The sequence below is a fragment of the Nymphaea colorata genome, chromosome 3 (genome assembly GCF_008831285.2).
Source record: "Nymphaea colorata isolate Beijing-Zhang1983 chromosome 3, ASM883128v2, whole genome shotgun sequence".
NCBI lineage: Eukaryota > Viridiplantae > Streptophyta > Magnoliopsida > Nymphaeales > Nymphaeaceae > Nymphaea > Nymphaea colorata.
In genome coordinates this window covers 4,754,238-4,771,815 of record NC_045140.1, presented here as the reverse complement: position 1 = coordinate 4,771,815, position 17,578 = coordinate 4,754,238, and the positions used below count along the sequence as shown (strand labels likewise).

The 17,578-nt window shown below is 37.6% G+C and overlaps 1 protein-coding gene across 18 annotated transcripts; it reads left to right on the top strand.

Moving 5' to 3' along the window:
* Positions 1-623: 623 nt before the first annotated feature.
* LOC116250131 (uncharacterized) lies at positions 624-12,491 on the top strand. 18 transcript variants are annotated; one of them, XM_050076723.1, is made up of 12 exons: positions 624-1,032; positions 2,774-2,825; positions 8,392-8,449; positions 8,538-8,782; positions 8,858-9,061; positions 9,135-9,227; positions 9,319-9,423; positions 9,500-9,805; positions 11,273-11,299; positions 11,401-11,452; positions 11,544-11,862; positions 12,209-12,491. In XM_050076723.1, exons 3-9 carry the CDS (start codon positions 8,392-8,394, stop codon positions 11,276-11,278), a joined length of 1,017 nt encoding a protein of 338 aa, XP_049932680.1. In that variant the 5' UTR covers positions 624-1,032; positions 2,774-2,825; the 3' UTR covers positions 11,279-11,299; positions 11,401-11,452; positions 11,544-11,862; positions 12,209-12,491. The 18 variants fall into 18 exon arrangements, with proteins under 18 accessions (XP_049932680.1, XP_049932674.1, XP_049932681.1 ...); XM_050076717.1 differs by having other exon boundaries at positions 9,500-10,166; XM_050076724.1 differs by lacking the exon at positions 11,401-11,452.
* The last annotated feature ends 5,087 nt before the right edge of the window (positions 12,492-17,578 follow it).

The following is a 17,578-nucleotide window of genomic DNA, read 5'->3' as shown; positions in this document are numbered from 1 at the left end:
AAATATGTGAACATTTGAAAGCACATAGATGTAATATGTAAAAGGGCATCCAATCGAACTCCAATCCATTCACTCTTTCTCTCTCTAGCCTTGTCTTTGATGTCACGGATAAATGTAAATGAAATACAATGGAAAATGCAACGGGCAAGAAACATTTTTAAAGAAGAAGTGATATTCTTCCAAGAGGTGATGTATGTTGGAGATCAAGGTAAAGTATCAAACAAAACATGGCCATTTATGTGGTTAGTATTCTCTTCACACTTTGTTATTCATGCAGAAACAAGGAGAGACCTATGATATTTATCTTTAGATTTAGTTAGAGATGTCAATGGATAAGATTCAAACCATATGTATTTACTATCATATTCATTTTATAGATAATTGTATATTCGGATTTGAATAAGATTAAAAAAATCTACAATGTATCCATATCCGAAATCGATTTTTAAATTCACAAGCAAATCCACAGCAAAATTATAGGAAAAAGCAACTTGGCGTTCCGAATTTTATCAAACAACGAACAGGTTTCGTCCACTGGGACAGGGCCACGATCTGAAGGACATCCCAACAACTCCTATTAATAATCAAACGACATCTAAAACTAAAAGTGACGGTTTATGACGGGAACAGTCAGTACCTATAATTTACCTGAAACTGACAAACGTTGGACACGAACAGAATGTACAAGTCTAACATGGAACAGAAATCCGCGTGATTTCCTGTTCCGTGGCTTTAGAAGGAATGGGGAGAGGAATTTCTCGCGCTCGTGTTCCTCTTTTCTTCCGCCGTTGTCTCTGTCTCCCCCTCCCTCTTTTTTCCTCTTCCTTCTTTGCTCTCTCCCTATTTCTCTCTCCCCTCCCTCCCTCCCTCTTCCGCTGCTCTCTCTCTCTCTCCTTCCTCTGCTTTCGTTTGGGACAAGGGCTGCAACTCTTTGTTCCATAAAAATCACCGCATCTGCTTCGAGAGGGAGGCCGCTGCTCGAGAAAGGGGCGAGCGCGTCGCTGCAAATCAGGGGACTCCTCCGCTGAGAAGGTATCTCTCTCTCTCTCTCTCTCTCTCTCTCTCTCTCTCACACACACACACACACACACACACACACACACACACAGAGTAACATTCTTTTCATGAGTGGAGAACTGTTTTTATTCTTCTTCTCCTCTTTCCCTCTAGGGACGCCCACCAAGTGTTCGGGGAAATGCATGAGCCAGATGAGAGAGAAATTCACTTTCTCCAAGTGTTTTCTGCTCCTGTCACTGGCTACGCTATAAATGGGTTTGAAAAAATGCATTTGCAGCATTTGGAAATGCATAATAGGGGTGTGATAGATTCAGTTTGTAGCTTATGGAGTGTTCCACAATTTTTTGTTTCAAAACAGTTAGCTCATTTTTTTCCTCTACTTTTTTGGATTGTCTATTTTTTTGCTAGAGTGCTAGTTATGATATATTATAACATGAAAACGTATGACAGAGAAGGCATTCATAGACATTCAGTGTTGCTTCTACTTTCAACTGTTCCATCTTCCTGCAGGGTATCATTGAGGTGAATCATGCGGACATCACTATTGCTGTATCTATAGCTGAGAATGTTTTGTGGCTTGGAATCAAGTTGCATTATTGATTCCAAAAAAAAAAAAAGGAATAATAAATAGACTATGCGAAAGTAAAGCTGCAACACTATATAATCTAGTACTGGCTATTGGCTGTACTGTTTCATTACTTGTAAGTTATATGCATATCAAGGATTCTTAGTATATACAAGATTACTTATCTGTTTTAGTATTCAGAATGGTTGTTGTAGTGGATATATTTTTTTTTTACTGCACGTGAGAATTTTTTAAGTGTTCAAACAGACCGTTAGCTTATTTTCTAATTTTAAATGTGTTGTTTTGATAGCATCTGCCATCAGAAGTGCTCTAGTAATGGAGATTAACAAATGTAATAAAGAAGAGAGAGAAATGGTTGACCAAAAGTTAGGTCGCAATAAATAAGAGAGTAGAAAGGTTCGTGTAGTAATGGAGATTAATCAGTAACAGATATAATGAAAGAGAGAGAGAGATGATTAATCAGAAAATTAGGCATAATGAAGAAGAGAGAAAGAGAGAGTGCGCCCAGCCTCTCCTCAATTAACGAAACCCTAATCACATGGCATTAACTCCCTCACTAACTCAGCATTTCTGTCATGCGGTTGAGTAAATTGGGTCTAGCATGGGAACCAACAAAATTTATTACTTTATAATCCTACACATGGCTACTTTTTACTTGTAAATTGTAATATACTATTTTTCACCCACATCCTGTCATGTTTATCTAGTCATTTTTCAATATCTTCATATTGATCTTTTATTTGTTCTACTTTTACCTATTTTTTAGTATTTTTTAAAATTTTAATTAAATTTGCTGAGATTTTCCTGAGAAATATTAATTTTGCAGTATTATACCCAAGAAATACCTCACCATATAATACTGCAAATGATATATGTGACAGTGATTTTATATATATGCACACACTCCTTGCCATACCTCTATACCCGCCTTTTCGAAATATGCCGTGCCTCGACTCGCGCCGCCGTACCCATACTAGCAACCATGTTGCATGGACAGAATGAAATTAGAAATCAAATGCAACCATAGTGAGGACCTCTTAATTCCTAGTACTTATATTCACATGACTTTATCATTCAATTTTATTAATTTTTCTCTCTGGTCAGTTGAATAATTGAACCATTTGGTTACAGTTGCTACAATTTCATTGTCTACCTATTTGTCAAATGCAGTTTCCTTTCAGCTATATGATCTCAAGCAGGAGGGTTCATTGAACGGCAAGAGGTATCTGTGCCCCTAAAAAAAGATATTTGTTGTTGCATGTTGGTTCCATTGAGGTCTATGAGAAGTTAGATTATAGTTCCCAATTTGATTCTCTCTTTTTCTCTCTCTCTGTGCGAATGCCTTTCTCAAACACCACAGCGAACTGTAGTTTATGCTTCTAAGAACTTCACATTCTCCTATACCTGAGGGTAGCAATACATATCTATATACAATTTACTGCATGTCATAGTTCTCTATTTCTGGAAAATAACGTAAGATTATAAGCGCAATGAGAGAAATGCTGATGTATTACAGAAGCTAGAACACTGGTCTGGAATACCATGATTCGTCCACAATGTGCAACAAAAAGATAATGAATAAACTCATCAAAGGAACACAACCAAAAGAGATGACAACATGATTTTATATAGTAGATGAATAAGTAGTATTCTTTATTGCAGAAAATATCTGCTTGATCGTACCTGCACTGTTGAGTTAGTTTATATTGGCCATAGTTTGCTATGGTCATTAGTGGAGGGTACTCCTGTAGTAGAATTCTGTAACGTAGACTTGGTACTGTATACTAAGTCACACAGATTCGCCTAACAGGCTGCCGCACCCGCATTGGTGCGGGTGCGGCCTGATACGGCTGATGGAACAATCCTTAGACATGAATGATGAATTTTATTTTATTTTTTGTAATTGTTGAATCAGTTGATGGAACAATCCTTAAAACTCTAATGATCTAATCCTTGTTGATTTGTAGTGGTTATTTGTTAATTTTTATTTGATTTTTTCTTTTATATATATATATAATATAATATAATATAATATAATGTCTCGCCGCACCCGCACCGAAGTTTTTTTTTGGACCTTGCCGCATCCGCACCGCACCAACACCTGCACCCATGTGACATAGACTGTCTATTATCTTAGTATCCCATACTCCATAAGCTGAAGCTGGTGCATGTTTGTCAGTCCAGCTAGCATGTAATGTAATAACCTAATATTTGGCTTTTAGATTTTGCAGGAAAGTAATTCTTTTATAAATGGCTATTATTTAATAATGAAGCTTCATAATATGTGATGCTTTATATATGTGAAATGGTGTCTAACAAATGAGATGAATCTGTGTTGTACAAAGACCACATATTAGATGAATTGAATGAAACCGTGTTGTTAAAAAGTTACTATGTCCTGCATTTGGCACCATGATACATTATGGATTTTGTATGAAGACAAAATATACATGTTAGAGAAGCTTCTGATCACATGAATGAGGATAGATGTTGACCTAATGGTTATTCGAACTTAATCAGCCTCAGGGACTGATGCAAACTAATTTGCAGAAGAACAACTAACTTGAAGATGAACAACTAACTTGAAGATGAAGGATGTGAAGGATGAACGAGAACTATGAAAGAAACTTTAAAAACTAAAGCACTTACGCTAGAAAACAACATAAAACAAAATAACCCTTTTTTTCTTCATTCGATCAAAACTGTATACAAAATAGCTTTGTCGTCCATTTATACGGACATGAATAGCAACGGGTCGGGTCTTGAACAAGTGCCCGAATCGAAACAGACCCACTTAGATACAAAATAAATATACTAACAAAATGGATAACAAAATAACATATGTAAACCAAATTTACAGTTCAACCCTTGGTCCGCCTTGAGTATCTACGCAGAGGAACCTCCTCTCGCGTAAGCTCTGGGTCTACAGGGGATCCCACGGCTGGAGGCTCAAGGACTGCACTGATGCCCGAAGGTGGAACCTGAGGCGACGAACTGGACCCAGGAAAGTGACGGGTCTGGTCCTGCCCTGCATCAGGGACCAAGCTACTAGCCTTGAGAAAGTCTAGCTCAGCTTTGTCTTGCATACATGTGTGTGGACACACACAAACATATGCACGTGGACATAAAATCACTAGCCCATAAAAGGAAATTCTGGAAGGAATAAATAGATATGTGAACTTTCAACTGCTAACCGAAGCTCTTTGATTTGACCATGCAGATTATTAGTCAGTCATCTAGCCTTTGTTTTCATGAATCGAAAACAAACCTAGCATTTTCCATATGAAAAAATTGATGAGAATGACATGTCGAAACTGACAAAAGAGCAAATATCAACCAAGTAATACTGCAAGTGTCTGGGCAATATTTCAATCACAATATGTAAATCAAAGGCATACATTTTAAAACTGTATTTTCTTCCCTTTGTCTGGAGTGGCATAATGTGGAGCCTCTCAATCACATGGGAATCTTATTTTTCACTATCCTTTACCTGGAGTATGGGTTTTTTTGGCTTGTTAAGTGAATACAATGCTGAATGCCCCTTTCCCCTGCATTTTCTATACTACTTCCCTTTTGTGTATCTTCTCTCCTTTCTTACTTTAAATAACGTGAGCCAAGTAATTACAAATTTCCATTCGTCAGATATAACACGTAAAAAGAAGCAGGCAAACTCTTTATATTTACCCAGTGGTGTGGCATAATTCTAATAATAGATTCTCTAAAATCTCTGCATTCCTTCTGCAATAATATGCCTGGCATCAGTGTCAAAAAATTACAGCAATTTTTATGAATAATAACTGATACGCCCTCTTCATATTGCCATCATATCATCAGAATGTTATCTTGCCTTTCCTACCTGATGCCATCCCCTACCCCATGCTCCATAAATAACCAATCTCCTTCATTGCCTTAAATTTATACTTGCATTGAGTGTGATTTCCTCTCTTCCATCCACCAAGTTTCCTTTCTTTCTACCTACTATTAAAAGCTTTATATTTTGCCTACCAATCCCCTTTCCCACAAACCAGTACCATATTCCTCCTTCAGAGGCCTTCTTATATTACATGTATGATGGCTTTTCTGTATTTTTTTTCTTGGTAAAATTGTTAAGTAAAACAAGGATGAAGTCTTTGTAAATTAAAACTCTTTTTGATGAATAATCTCTTATGGTGAACATGTATTAAATATCATTAATAAAAGGTTACTTGAAAATTTCAGTATTATTGGCCTAATATCATACTAATGCATTTTTCGTCATGTGACAGGTCAGCCATCTACCTTTTTTTTTATCAGAGTTTCGTTTTAACTGTCCACATAAGGAAGCTTAAGGAGGAATATTTTGAGTTGTAGCTTTATCTTGTTGCAGAAGAATGTCAAATATACTAGCAAAACACAATTTGATTTTATTCACTAAACATGTACATCCATTGCTATTTGAGCAGCACATGGGAGAGGGTCTGTCGATCGTGGTTGATTATATTCTAAGTTATGAACTAAAGGTGTTTTGAATTGATTAAGGTTGATTGTATTATTTTTGCACATAGAAGGTCTTGTTAGGACATGAAATATTACTTTTAGAAGGATTTGTTAGGCTAGGTCGAGTTAGGATGAGATCATGTCCATTTAAATTATTATGAATGTGATAAATATGTGTGTATAGATATATATGTTGAATAATATTCATTTAAAACAAATTCCCTAATTTTCTTAATTTTCAATGGTGCCATTTTCTTAATTTTATTGTCTCAAGCCTAGTGCATGACTCTTGCAATGCCTTGATGCTATTCAATTATGGACTGCCTTACTATGCAATGCCCTACAACTGTATTCCTTGCAGCGACCGTAGTCATGTGGTCTTGCCTGCCAACCTAGGATCCTAGATCGAATTTGTGCATCCTAGATCGAATTTGTGCACTCCTGCTAATAAATATTTGAATAGACCCTACAAAAAAAAAATGAGTATCTAATAGTTTCCCATTGTTAGGCATTGGGTCCAAATTAGTTGGATCAAGAGTCCTTTTTTAAATGCAAGTTTTTTGTCTCCTTATGAAATGAGTTGGTCAATGTTATGGGTCGAGTGGCGAGTCTTAAAATTGTAATAAGCTCAACCCACTAATTGTTTATACCACAGGTTGTTAAATAAGCGAGTTGAGTTGTTTTGTCGAGCTACCGAATCTCAACGATGGATTGAAGCCATAAGAGAAAGAAATCACAGCTCTTCATGAGTGTCAGACATGGAAGGTTGTTCCAAGACCAGAGTGGAAAAATGTTGTGGGAGGGTGTTGAAATAGAGTTGAATGTGTCTGAATTTGGATCTAGACACGTCTGATCGAGACATTTCTTTACTTAGATGCCTCCTTTTATTTCAACATGTGTTGAATTCTTTCATTAATGGTTCGTTTGTATTTTCTTACTACGGATATGTCAAAAAAATGTGAAGTTATGTTTAATATTGTCGGTTTGGGTTTATAGTCATGCATGTTGTTGCTGCTTCCCCCAACCATTCTACACATCTCTCTCTCCTTTCCTCATTTTTCTGCAAAAAGCAGAACATGGAAGCCATCTTCAAGCTGATAGCTCCATATTTTTTCACTAGGCTTGGGTGTTGCTATGGCTTGGACAAGGGAGGGCTTGCTTGGCATTCAAGAGCTTAGCTCGAGCACTGGTCTTTGAGGGTTTCTCTTCAAATTGTCTCTAAGCATGCTAAGTGAAGGGGCTAAATAGGCTGGAATATCCAACTGAGCTAGACCAAGGCAAGGGCCTGATTGAGGGGTTGTGGAAGGGCATGCTGCTAGGGCCATGATTGAGAGGAGGCTTAGAAGGGCCTCGTCTGGCTGAAAGCAGCTGACATGCAAAAGTTCCTCCCAATAAATCACCAATATTGATTCGATAATCAATGTTTTGGTGGCAATATCAAAATGGTATTTCAACCCATTTCTCTCTCAGGATTTAATGTACTATACGGACACCGGACGAAGTGGAAGTTGCCGATGGAAGAGACATTCGTAGCAGAGAGAGAGAGAGAGCAGTGGCAAGGGGGAACGAAGTCTCGTGCCCTATCAATTTGCTGAAAAATAAAAACAAAAAAAACCCCAAAACATGGACCGAAATGGACCTAGTGCGGTTTGACTGCATCCGACTCGTGTTTGACGCGAGTCGGGTGCATGTCCAAGAATGACTATTTTATTCGGGTGCGGTTGACCGCACCCGACTCACCTTTGACTTGTGCGGTGTGGATTTGGGTCGCACCCGTGTCGCATCAACGGGGGTGCGGGTGCAAAAAAAAACACTCCCTGGTGACTTAGCTTGTGAATGTTTTCTCACTCATATGAATGATGGCATCACAAGCACAATAGTATTTTATGTAAACAATGTCGTTGATTTAGATTGGGTAGTGGTTATCAAGATGGTGATGGGGGCCTTTCTAATATGCGCAATTACTTCTTCTAAATGGGTGTTGGTGATATGAATATGGATTTCAATATTGTCATGCAATGTTCATTTGAATGATGACATGATTCAGGACAATGAAGATGCTTGGGTTTTATTAGACATTTCTTGAATTACTACAGTTGGAAATTTTGTTTGTAACCAAGAATTTAAAGAAGTTGAAAATATCAAGTAATTTTATGAGTACCATGTTTAATGTATTGGGCCTATTGGCACTATGATATTTGTTAATATCAAGCAGCTAAGTTTTTTGTTTTCGCATTTGTGTTGTTTGTGTTTTTTTCATTTCAATATACCACACTTACATGATCAATTTCACTATCAAATTGCTAATTTAGATGAAAACCCCAGTCATGCCTGTTGTAGAGTTAGACCATGGAGATTCTTCTTCTATTGGTATGTATTATGATAACTCGAGGCTTGTTGTGTTTCTTTTTCTTATTTATTTATATTCACGTTGTTATTGCATCTGTCATATGCATAGAACATTGCACTCAAGGGAAAAAAACACGTGGACCAAATCGTCTTTTGAAGGTGAGAAAGTTGCCTGTTGGTGAAAAACTTAAAGTAGATCACAATTACCTTGGCCAACCTATTGGTGAGAATGCAAGCACATTGTCCAAGTATATGGGATTCCTTGTACGAGATGGTTGTTTAGCGCCTCTTACATATAAAAGTTGGAAGCAGATGCCAATGAGCTATAAAAAGGACTTACAACATCGTGTTAAGGTATACCTTCATGATTGTGCAGATGTAACCTATAAATTCAATTTTGTAATAATTGTTTTTATCTTTGTTTTGTAGGAAAAATTCGATATTGATAAGTCTACTAAGAGATGGATGCTCAAAACTCTTGGAAAACAATGGAGAGAATGGAAGTGTACTCTTAAAAGAGAACATTTTGACATTCACGAGACATATGAAAGACAACTTGAGGATTGTGACTCTAGGGTTGTGCCAAGCCAATGGGTTGCACTCGTGGAATATTGGAACTCTGACGAAGGAAAGGTACAATAAGTGCATGTACATTTATTGATGCAATATGCAATGTTGACATGATGTCCTTTTTTCTTAATTGAAGCAACTTTGTAAGCAAAATAAGAATAGTCGTGCAAAGCAAAAATGTCCTCATACATTGGGTAGCAAGAGTCTTGCACGTGTTCGCGAGGAAATGGTAATTGATGAATTTTACTAAGCTTTGCATGCTATTTGTTTATTTATTTTTTCATTGTTGTGAATGAGAATGTTGTATTCTTGTATGTTAGATGGCAGAAAAAGAAGATGAATCAGAGCCAAGTAGACTTGAAGTTTTCATGAGAACACACATGAGGAGTGGTCAATATGTTGATGAAACATCTGCTCGAATAGCTGTAAGTGTGACAACATATTCTAACTAATTATATTTATGTCCAATGCTTCTTTGTCTTAGAAAAGTTTCTTTTACAGGCTGAATGCATGGAGAGACTAGCTCATTTAGATAGAAGGGGAGATGATATGGCCAAGGATGATACTTTTGCACAAGTTGTTGGAGAAGACCAACCTGGTCATGTGCGCACTTATGGGTTGGGTCCCACTCCTTCGGACTTTTTTGGCTTATGTCCAACCAAGGTTGAATTAATAAAAAGAGCTACAGCAGCAGAAAAGAAAATAAAAAACTTGGAGAAGAAAATAGAAAAGCTTCAAAAAGATAATGAACAACTAGCAGCAGAAAATCGACAATTACGAGCGAATTTACAAGGCCGAAGCTCTAGAGTATGTGTACATTTATCTTTGAGAGAGTGTGTGTTCCTTATTAATGACTTTTTTTGGTTGATTTTGCAGGTGCGACATTGAAGGGCATGATCGTGCATGTTTTTTCTTTTTCTTGTTATAATAATGTTATGTATTGAACCATTAGATGCACTAAATAGATAAGAAATTGTTTACAAGAATGCTTTCTTATTTAATTCAAGTTAATAGATGATTTTTTGGTAGACATCTTATGTACGTATATCAATTTTTTTGGCTATTTTTTACATATATAATCGGATTTGGTGTTTGGTAGATGAAGGGAACTTACAATGGACAGTCTAATGATCTCTTGAAGATCTGCATTCTGGAGTTAGTTATGTGGGTATAATTCACATTTTACTATCTTTCTTTTCTCCCAACTTATCAAGATCTAGTAACTTCCAAGAGATTGCACTTCCATCTGCCTGTAATTGTTTTTCATGAATTTTTTTAACCTGTCAAGTGGTTTATTTTTGGTGAAAATGACTATAGCAATTTGTTTAGCATGGGGTCTACTTATATACAAATATAGGGTTCTAATTCTAATAATGTTCAATATGATTGTAAAGTGAATTGTCTGAATGGTGAAAGGTGAACAGGCTTTAGTTTATGATGTAAAGGATGTTCCTGAAACTATCCGTATGCTGGTTTCTGCTTTTTGACTCGCATTTTTATTTGGATATTCCATACCCTTTTTTAGCTTTAGTGCTGGTTTAGGTAGGTTCAAAATATTTTGTCCTGCTGTTGGAGAAGCTCTAAGGTATAAGAAACTCCTTATTTTGTGCTTTATCTTTTCAGTTTGCCATAGGTGAATATATTTGTTCTCATTTTGTTTTAAATCCTTGATGATGAAAAGAGATGCCTTTAAAAGAGCTTCAAAGTAACCATAGAAAGGTTATCTTCACTGGAGAAAGCTAAGAGGGGTTGGCATGAAGAATATGAAATATCTTATGAATAGGTTACTGCTTTTACTTCAGAGTATTCTTCTCTCTGCTGCTTTCTCAAGTTCTCCACAAGTCTTGCATCTTATGTGGTATAATTACTACCAGTAACAGTTTTGTTTGACGCTCAAAACTAGTTTCCCTGTTGGGTCTTCTATAGACTTTTATACGGACTGGCAAGAGCAATGTGCTGTTATATATTCATAGAATGGGAACTTGATGAAACACAATAACTGGAAACCTGATCATATTCCATACCGTATGGTTTTTTTGGCATCATATACTCGAGTAGTATGGCTGACGTGGTGCATGTCCTGTAGCTGACCACTTTGTTATTTCATATCAAACTTTTGGTGAATAGGGCATTTTTTGTAACTTGTTGCAGGATCATGATGAATATTTTGGAAGATCATGCTTGTGATTGTGTTTGTGTGTGGGGATTTGCTTGTATTTCATATGTTCCTTTAACTTTCTATGTTCTTTATTTACCCTTCTGCTCTTATTTCAGGTTTGACATTGTCCGTAAATCACTTAGGTAAAACTAAAAGCTCTTTTACTCCCACTGACATTTTTTAAATTTAGCCATCCATTCTGGAGCATCAATTTATTGGAAGCGCCTTTTGTCAATTTGTATAGTTTACTCAGTCGTCCACCATGCCCTTGCTTTTTACTCTTACTGCTGTCAAAGGTGTTTTCTCTTTGCAATCTCTTTTGTTTCTGAACGTTTTAGTTGCATGGGTTAACTGTTTCTAACCTAAGAATTTATCTGTTCTTATCAGAAGGAACATCATTGTGAACCATCCTGGGGTTTCAGAGACTGTTTTAGATTCGTGCATGCCTTTGTTGTGACAATTTGGAACATGACCAAAAGAATTAACGGTCTCAGTCAGGGAGCTGCGTCCTTATTACGCTTACCAAGAGAGAAGTTCCTTAACACTGAGAAGAGATGTAGAAAAAAAAATATATTAGTTAGTTGGCCCTTTTTGAGAGGACATGCCAGATTGTCATGGAGAACAAAAACCATCAAATACAATTGGAAGCAACGTCTGTAATAAACTTTGATCATAACGTGAAGCAGCCCTGTCCTGAAAGGAACAAGTAAGATGAATATTTTTATTTTACATCTTGGAAAATTGTGCTTTTTGAGTCTATCTCGTTGAAATTTGTTTTTGGTGTTGCTGCAGCAGTAGTATCTGCACGCAGCAGCTTAAGCTGCTGCTGCAGTAGTAGCACGGCAAGCTAACAGCAACAGCTAGCTGCAACTTTTGCTTTTTTCTCAATAAATTTATAAACTAAATTTGCCAGCACTTCGAAGTTTCCTGTTTCCTGTTTCCTGTTAGTAATATTCGTTAATGATGAAAGTCACTAGTAGTCTAGTTCTCTGACCCAAGAAATGCATCAATGAAAAGCTTTTCGCTGATGATCGATGCCATTGATGTTTCAGGCAGCAGTTTGTACAACCATGGTCAATGATGATGGATGAACGTCTCAGAGTCTTTTTGGTTAAGATCAGATTATTGAAAATGATTGCAGTAAGTTTACAGTTTCGAAATAGTGCTGTAACTTTGGCCTTATTTTGCTTTTTCTTAAGAGGCTTTAGGATGATTAGCTCCTCTATTTGTGGCTTCCTGTTGTAATTATAACAAGTTATCCTTGAGAAAATTATTGTTTAGGGAAACACTATTAAAATTTGCAATAATAAAATATTTTTTTCTTGAAGATTACCATATGATTTTGCTTCTTCTATGAATCAAGGTAGCTTGAAATTTTAGGTTTTGGAGAGTGAGGATAAAGGGAGGGGACGGGGAGGCTGTTGGTTTCGGCGCCAGCACGAGTGTGCAAATATATAAGATTCCCTCTGTCAATCGGTGTTCAAATATGTCTGGTCAAATTCTTACCAGTTAGGTTACGAGTCCTCAAAGGTGTTAATCGTGAAGACCTTTCTCCTGTCAAACTCTCTCCTGGATGAAGCTCATCAGGTAGCCAAGTCACCTTAATCAAATAAATTAATTAATTTAGGTCCTGTTTTAGCTTTTTGGCTTTTGGCTGTGTACGTATGCAATTATGAACTTCGTTGTGGTTCACTTTTGATAGGTGCGTGAACAAGCCAATCTCAACCAAATATCTTCTATTGCTAAGAATGTTATATCTTCTATTGCTAGGAATGTTAATGGATCATATTTGAATCAGATATACCCTTAACCATATGTTGCTCTTTCAAATATGAACAAGAAAAATATCTTATTTGAATCTGAAATCTAATTTCATATTTCAGATTTGAGCTGAATTTGATTTTTACATTCATATGCAAATCTGAATTCAAATTTTAAATTGAATTTAACCAATTTTCAAAATGTAAGAGCATTGGATATAGGATATCTATTTAAAAATAAATTGATATGAATCATATCAGAATGTGTTTAGATGGTTATATATATCCAAATTTGAGTTTGAACCTAATTAGATGCCATTTCTTAAATTTGAATCTGATCTGATTTTTTAATTAGATATTAATTTTTTTTTCACATTTGAGAATGGCTCGGTTAAATATTTGATCCGAATTGGATATATTGACATATCTATCTATTACTTCGTCAAATCAAATGAACTCAATGGAGGATTTGTCGTACTTTATTATTCTGAGGGCCATTGTAACCAATATTGTAATAAAGTGTATCATAACATGCGTCAATCATGCCAATAGACACGTTGTATCGTAAAGTATTGTATCGCAACCTCGCTTGAAAAAATAAAAATATGTTCTTTAAACAAAGCATGTTATGCATAATGATAGGCTTACTATTGTTTTGCATTTGAAGGCTAGTTTTCCCAGACTGCTTTCATGTGGCTATGGCAAACACTGCTATGAAAAGGTTCTTATATCACCAACTCGAACATTTGTGAACCATCACTATGCCACTTATTGTCATGTTCAAAGAAATCATATTTAATGATATTAGACCTCTTCGAAGTGCTATATGGAAGTCCTTGTTGCACATTCTTGGCTTTACGTACATGGTAACAAGATATTTACAGCATCAAGTTGCGTCAGTCGTCACATTTGTCCATTTGATTGACGAACCAACAAAATCTCTAAGCATGAACTAGTTTGCCTATGGCTTAGCGTCTTTAACATTCCTCCCCTTCCCATGCCTTTCAAGAATGGTACTTCTTTTTACAGGTGTGGAGCATATGTGTAATAATGTGTCCATGAGCAGATGTCCATGCTTCAATCCTGTATTTTATCCATAGGTTGCTTTTTTTGTCTTTTTAGCATATTTGAAAGATAATGCCATCAATAAAATAAAGATGTAGCAACACGTTTAAGCAAACAGGATGTTGGTTTTTTTTTTTTTTTCAAAAATTTAAAGGCCACTTTCACTTTAACTCTGGTTTCGTTTCTCTTCCTTCACAAGAAGGAAGCTCAAAAAGTTTCGACATGACGCCATGCAAGTAGTTGAATGTGTGTTTTATTTCTTGTGGAACAAAGAGCCTCATGTATTGTATTCTTATAAACCGGTAGGTGGTTAAGGTGGCATTTCACCTGTAATCACTCATCTGTTTGTTCTATAACATGCAAACACGACGAGCATGGCATCAATGGTATCACAATTTGGATCATTCAACTTGTCATGAGAATGATATACTAAGTCCGGTGGTGAAGCTAGAAAATTTTATCAAAGGGGCACTTACCTTAGTGGTTTTTGTGCATATGGGGCATTTGACGTGAGTCTGCCATGGGCACCACATCTGGCTGGACCCAGATCCAACCCCTTCCTAATAAAAATTTTCAAAGATTGATGTTGGTTGGAGTGGGCAATGGCCCACATATAGCTCTGCTACTAATATTAACTAATTTCTTTTTATTAAATATCTAAAAGGTTGGTGCTACTAATATAGAGTCGGTGTGGTATCTCTCTGCTATCTAAGTGTAACATCAACACTAAGAATGCACTGATTGATCACACAACCCTAATTCCCACCCAGAGGAAAAACAATTCAACAACCTCCAGTAACCCCCATTTCAGCCCCCAACGTTTTATTTATAGCCATCCCTGGGTTAGTGGATAGACCTGACCCAAGATCCAATATCCTGAGAAAAACATTGTCATCAAGATGTGAACTGAAAATTAGTTGCTGATTGAGCAGAGTTCTCCCTTGGAGTGTGACCCTCACTCATTAATTGTGAAATCCGAAATTCCAACTAGTGTGTTGTTTCATAAAATATCACTTCGAAATATTATACATATTAAACCTAATTATAAAATTGTATTTATATATGTAGAAACATGCAACACACGAAAGAAGAAGAGGGGAACACACGATATACGTGGAAAAACCTCAGAAAGAGGAAAAAACCACGGGAAGCTCTAACCTAGGTGCACACCGCAACCCTAGGAGAGAGAAAATTATTTTCACTTAATCACACAATTACACTTAAGTGAAGATTATATAGGAGGGAGAGAAGAATGCCGCCTAGGGTACCGAGCCGGCCTCGGTACCCGTGCCCCATGGGACCGGGTCCAGAAATGGACCCGATTCCCCATTACATCTATTTTAACACTCCCCTCAAGCTTGGCATACATGTCAAACATGCCAAGCTTGCTAACATTTTTCTCAAATTGAGATGTACATAAAGACTTAGTTAAAACATCAGCAACTTTGATCTTCAGACTTCATGTAGGGCAGGATCAACTCCTTAGAATCTATGCGTTCCCGTATGAAATGGCGATCGATCTCCACATGTTTGGTTCTGTCGTGCAAGACTGGATTGTTTGCCAAGTTAATAGCCGACTTGTTGTCACAATACATCCTCATCTTCTCTTCCATTTTCACCCCAATATCTGCTAACAGAATTTTGAGCCATAACATTTCTGTAACCCCCATGGCAACCGCCCTGTATTCAGCCTCAGCACTGGACCTGGAACAAACTTCTTGTCTTTTACTTCTCCATACCACCAGGTTACCTCCAAGAAAGATGCAGTATCCTGTGGTAGACCTTCTAGTATCTGTGCAACCTGCCCAGTCGGCGTCAGAGTATCCTTCAATACTGAGTTGACTTTGTCGAGTATAGAGCAGTCCTTTCCCTGGGTCATTCTTTAGGTATCCCAATACTCTTTCAGCACTTTTCCAATGACAATCAGTAGGGGCATGCATAAACTGACTTAACACACCCACAGCATACGTAATATCCGGGCGAGTAAGGGTGAGATAAATGAGTTTACCAACCAGCCGCTGATACCTCCCTTTTCCTTTCTCATCCAAGATCGTCCCAGTTTTGATACTTATCCTTGTGCCAGACTCCATTGGAGTAAGAAAGGGCCTGCATCCCAGTTTACCTGTCTCTTTTAGAAGGTCCAAAGTGTATTTCCTTTGGCTCATAACAAGACCAGTCTCAGATCTAGCAATCTCAATTCCCAAAAAATACCTCAGTTTACCCAAATCTTTGAGGTCAAATTCAGCAGCTAACGTTTCTTTCATCTTCCTTTTTTCTTCTTCGTCATCACCTGTGACAATCATATCATCAACATATACTAGTAGGAGGCTCACCAGACCATTTCTCTGCTTGATGAAGAGGGTGTGATCACCATTTCCCTGTTTATATCCATTAGTCTTCATCACAACCCTTAGTCTTTCAAACCACGCTCTAGGGGACTGCTTGAGGCCATACAATGCTTTCTTGAGATAACAACACTTTCCTTTCTGCGCATATCCAGGCGGCATGCTCATATAGACTTCTTCCTCAAGGTGCCCATTCAAAAAGGCGTTCTTGACATCAAGTTGGTCCATGCTCCACTTCTTTTGTACTGCCAGAGCTAAGATGACCCTTACTGTCTTCAGTTTAGCAACAGGAGCGAACGTCTCAAGATAGTCAATCCCATATTTCTGGCTAAACCCCTTTGCAACAAGACGAGCTTTATAGCGTTCTACAGTGTCATCAGGTTTGTACTTCACAGTAAACACCCACTTGGAACCAACTAAGTGAGTTCCATTAGGAATATCAACAACCTCCCACGTATTGTTCTTTGCCAGGGCGTCCATCTCCTCTGTCATGGCCTGTAGCCATTTGGGATCCTCCCTGGCATCCTCCACTGACCTGAGAATAACAGCCATAGATAAAGAGGTAATAAAGCACTTGTAGTCTTTACTGAGTTTAGCATACGAGACAAATCTCTGAATAGGGTGAGAAGTACATGACCTGGTGCCTTTGCGTAGGGCTATGGGAAGATCTTCATTCATTGGACTTGGATCATCCGGGGAGCTCACAAGATTGGGATTGGTAACATCAACAACCTCCATCACATCATTCTTCTTCCTGGTGTATACCTGACCAAACAAATGATCACGGGACTGTTCTTCCACAGGGCCCCCTTCCATCTGACTGTCTCTGTCCTCACTGACTGTGTCATCCACACTCACACTCGGAGAACTAGCCGTGTAATCCAAGAAATCTGTGAACTGAATCAACTGATGCGAAGAATACTCGTCCACTCTCTCACCTAAACACTCCCCCTGAAGAGGATTCGCAGGAAAGTATGCCTCGTGTTCATGAAAGGTAACATCCCTGGAGACATAGACTCTGGAAGTGCTAGGGTCAACACACTTGTATCCCTTATGAGTGGAGGAATACCCCAAAAAGACCGCTTTGATGGACCGAGGATCAAGTTTCTTGAGAGTGGGACTATGATCATGGACAAAGCAAATACACCCAAACACCCGAGGGGTCAAAGGCCAGGGACTCTGATTAGGCCATAAAACAGAATAAGGGGAATGTCCATTCAACACACGAGTAGGCATACGGTTAATGAGATGA

Excerpts from the sequence above, each read along its gene's own strand:
- LOC116250131 (XM_050076714.1), top strand. The coding sequence starts at position 8,392 with ATGAAAACCCCAGTCATGCCTGTTGTAGAGTTAGACCATGGAGATTCT. Across the intron at positions 9,062-9,134 it reads GGAACTCTGACGAAGGAAAG|CAACTTTGTAAGCAAAATAA; the intron begins GTACAATAAGTG and ends TCTTAATTGAAG. Across the intron at positions 9,424-9,499 it reads AAACATCTGCTCGAATAGCT|GCTGAATGCATGGAGAGACT; the intron begins GTAAGTGTGACA and ends TTTCTTTTACAG.